General features: G+C 42.6%; 1 protein-coding gene across 1 annotated transcript; it reads right to left on the reverse strand.

Moving 5' to 3' along the window:
- Positions 1-1,334: 1,334 nt before the first annotated feature.
- On the reverse strand, positions 1,335-2,958 carry LOC122193783. The gene has a single exon (XM_042894670.1). It carries the CDS (start codon positions 2,880-2,882, stop codon positions 1,335-1,337), a length of 1,548 nt encoding a protein of 515 aa, XP_042750604.1. The 5' UTR covers positions 2,883-2,958.
- Positions 2,959-3,263: the final 305 nt, after the last annotated feature.

The raw sequence follows: 3,263 nt of genomic DNA on the forward strand, positions 1-3,263 counted from the left end.
TGGCAGTAACTAATAATAAAAAATAAATAGGTAAAACAAACTTAGGTATTTGTGTCAGCTGCTTTCCCCACCCAGGAACTCCCAGTCTAAGCCAGGATCCAGATGGGAATTCTTCAGTAGAGGTTGTGGTGTTTATGAATAGCCATACAATATTACACTTCAGTTAATTCACTAAAAGTGTATCTATTCTAATTTGACAATATGTGGACTTGCCATGTAATGTTTACTAAGATGATTTAGTGTCTCGAGAACTTTACACTTGAGCATTTCCAAAGCAATTCAAATGCTGAGAGATATAAATATTAGTTTGGCAAGTTCAAGTACTGTTACAGTCCACAGAACTTTTCACAGGACAGTGTGTGCAGGATACCCCCACAGTACAAACCATCAAAGAGGGGTAATCCCAGAAACATACACTTCTCTTTTAAAACTTAGGCACTTTCCAACAGCCATGTTTTGGATGGAACTCCTAGACTGATGTGACACTGAAAAGCATCAGTGCAAAAGGCTTTCTGATAGATTTCTTTTGTGACCACATCTAATAGATATTAGATGGGTCCCTTGATTCATTTCCCAGTTTGTTAGGAATTTGGAAACACTGTGGAGGAGTTACATGCAAATCATAATCAGTTTGGTAAAAAAGGGGTGAAAAAAGGGGTCAAAAGAAATGGTATCACCGTGCAGGGAGTACCAGTAAGCCAGGATGACCTGTAAAAAACCCTGAACTCAGTTGCGAAGTTTAACAGATCCAAGGACTGATACCAATCACCACCCATACCCATAACAACACAAAACATAACACTATTGCAACCAAAAAATGTAATCAAGAGGTACATTCAGTGTTCTAGCATGATAAAATCTTCAGTATTTCTGTCACAAAACACAAATGATTAAAATCAGCTATTAGCCTTTTTGTGCTCTGTCAAGGTCCCACGGGGATCTTCTGTAAAATAAAAGAAGACACCGACTTGCCCTTTTTGGGCTTTGTTAATAGGGTTAAAAAAATGAGGGAACAATCCAGCAAGTCTTGATTTCATATTCCTTTTTCGGGGTGTCTTTAGCCTTCCAAAGATATTAGTTAAGGGATCCTGTTAAGGTTAGGGGAACTGGCCTCAGGTTAGCTAAGTCAATCGACACAATTTGGCCGGGGAGGTAAGAGTGTTTCCCTGGCTTATCAGCTACTGGATCGTGACTCACGGGGATAACTGGCAAGAGTGGTGAGACCTTTGGACAGAAGGTGTTAAATCGACGATCTTGCTTCCCTTTGTTGTGAGCTTTCTCATGCATCCACCCTTCACCGCCCCCACCCCGCTCACTTGGGGGGGGCGAAGACATCAGTTTTGTAATGGCTTGGAAAGCCGTTCAGGTTCCCTGGGAGAGACCCTAGGACCTGGGGTTTTGCTCTCCTCAAGATTCTGGAGCTTTTGTTCTGGCCACCAGTTAACTAATTTCTCTAACCTGACAGTGGGCAATCCATTCATCAAATCTCGTGGAACACCCTTTTGCCAGCCCAGTGTCCAGAGACAATTACGTTTATGATCAATATTTCGCCTACCTATTTTTACTGACAGTGAGACCCTTCCAGTCCCACTGAGCTTTGGGCTAGGAGGCCTGGGGGCAAGGCTGACTGCTGCAAGTCTTACTTCTCTTGGCTCAAATTTAGTGGAGGAAGAAACCACTGGCCCATATTTCCTTCCATAGTTAATTAACTCTTGGGCAACTTCTCCCCACGTCCACACTTTGTTTCCTGACTGCAGATGGTTGGGGGTTACAGTTCCTTCTAACACTGGCTGGGTTCTCTCTCCCTGAGACATTACCTGTATTTTTCCTTGCAGTTGTATACCTATAGGTTTTAACGACTCTGGAAGCCCCCTAATTAAAGCAGTCATTCTCTCAGGATCAACAGGCATCATCATAGGTGATTCATGGTGTGGCTGCAGCTTTCTATCATACATCATTTGGAGACAAGCAGCCTTTTGAACACTCTCTACTAACTGATCAACTGTTCCAGTAATGGCAAGAGGGTCTCCCCGTTCTAAAGGGTTGAGACCACCTGCCCAATAGGCAGCCCTTTGTGTTAATGACCAGGGAGCACGACTGTTACCAGTAGTTAAAAATACTCCTGGTCCCCAATAACCTTCTGCTTCCTTTTCTGTTAACTGAATCTGGTCGCCACCAGTGAGACTCACCCTCCATACATATTCTGTCTCTGATTCCTTTGGAGAGCGGCTAAAATCTTTCTTCAATTTCGCTAGTTCAGTGGCTGAGAAGGGAATTTCTTTAACATTAATTTGAGGATCTAGATCCTCACTGTTATCGAATGTGTATTCAGTTTTTATCAAAGGACGCAATGGGGCTATTGGAGTTTCTAATTTATCTAGCCTTTCCTTCATTCCTGGTAGTTCCACCTGAGGAAAAGTTTTTTCTCGAGGCAAACTGTGGGTGACGGTATGACTGGCATGCTTACACGTTAGCAGTTCCTTAAAGGCCATTTGCAACAAAGCCGAATTACGTTTCTCTCTTTCTAATTGTTCCTCGAGATTAACTATTTGATTCTGCAGAGTTTTTACCAATTCTTCTGTAACTTTAACCGATTCCTGCAGTGCTTGTATGGTTTGGAGTTCTGCCGAATGCTTTTCATCTCGAAACTCCACGGCAGCTTTTAAAGCAGCCCCGAGTACGGCACAAATAAACGACTTTCCTTTTCCAGCTCGTGTACGAGCTTCATTCTGTAAGACACTAATGCGGTCCGAAACACTCTGCAAATTATGCCAATTTTGGCGTGCCCAGTCCACCCCTGACAAAGAGGGACGAGCACCATGCTTTTCTAAAAGGTCAAATAACACATCTTCACTTTTCATACTGGCATTACTGTTACTCATTTCTTAATACAATGAAAGATCTACACTAAGGGAGGAGAAGGTACACGTATTCAAAAGCTCAGTTACTCCTCACCGCTCCTCCCAGGGAGATACACCACACCTAAACAAATGCAAATGATCCAATCACTTCTCCTTTCTTTGGGGGAGCATAAAAAATGAGAAGCTAAAGCAACACTTTATAGGTTTCAATAGAGTAAATAAAACTTCTTGGAGAGGCACACACGTTTAAGTAACAAAATATCACGTCCTCACTTCCCCAAGAGGCGTGTGCATGCAGACACACACACACAAAAAGAAAAAGGTTCAAATTTCGCACTTCAGTTACCAAATAACCAGAGAGGTCTTCCCGAGGAGGCACACACGTATTAAACAAAATGCAAG

The sequence above is a fragment of the Lagopus leucura genome, unplaced genomic scaffold (genome assembly GCF_019238085.1).
Source record: "Lagopus leucura isolate 7727_CA_CO unplaced genomic scaffold, USGS_WTPT01 36998-0_obj-0_obj, whole genome shotgun sequence".
NCBI classification, from domain to species: Eukaryota; Metazoa; Chordata; class Aves; order Galliformes; family Phasianidae; genus Lagopus; species Lagopus leucura.

Coding starts and splice junctions, on each gene's coding strand:
- LOC122193783 (XM_042894670.1), bottom strand. CDS start 2,882: ATGAGTAACAGTAATGCCAGTATGAAAAGTGAAGATGTGTTATTTGAC.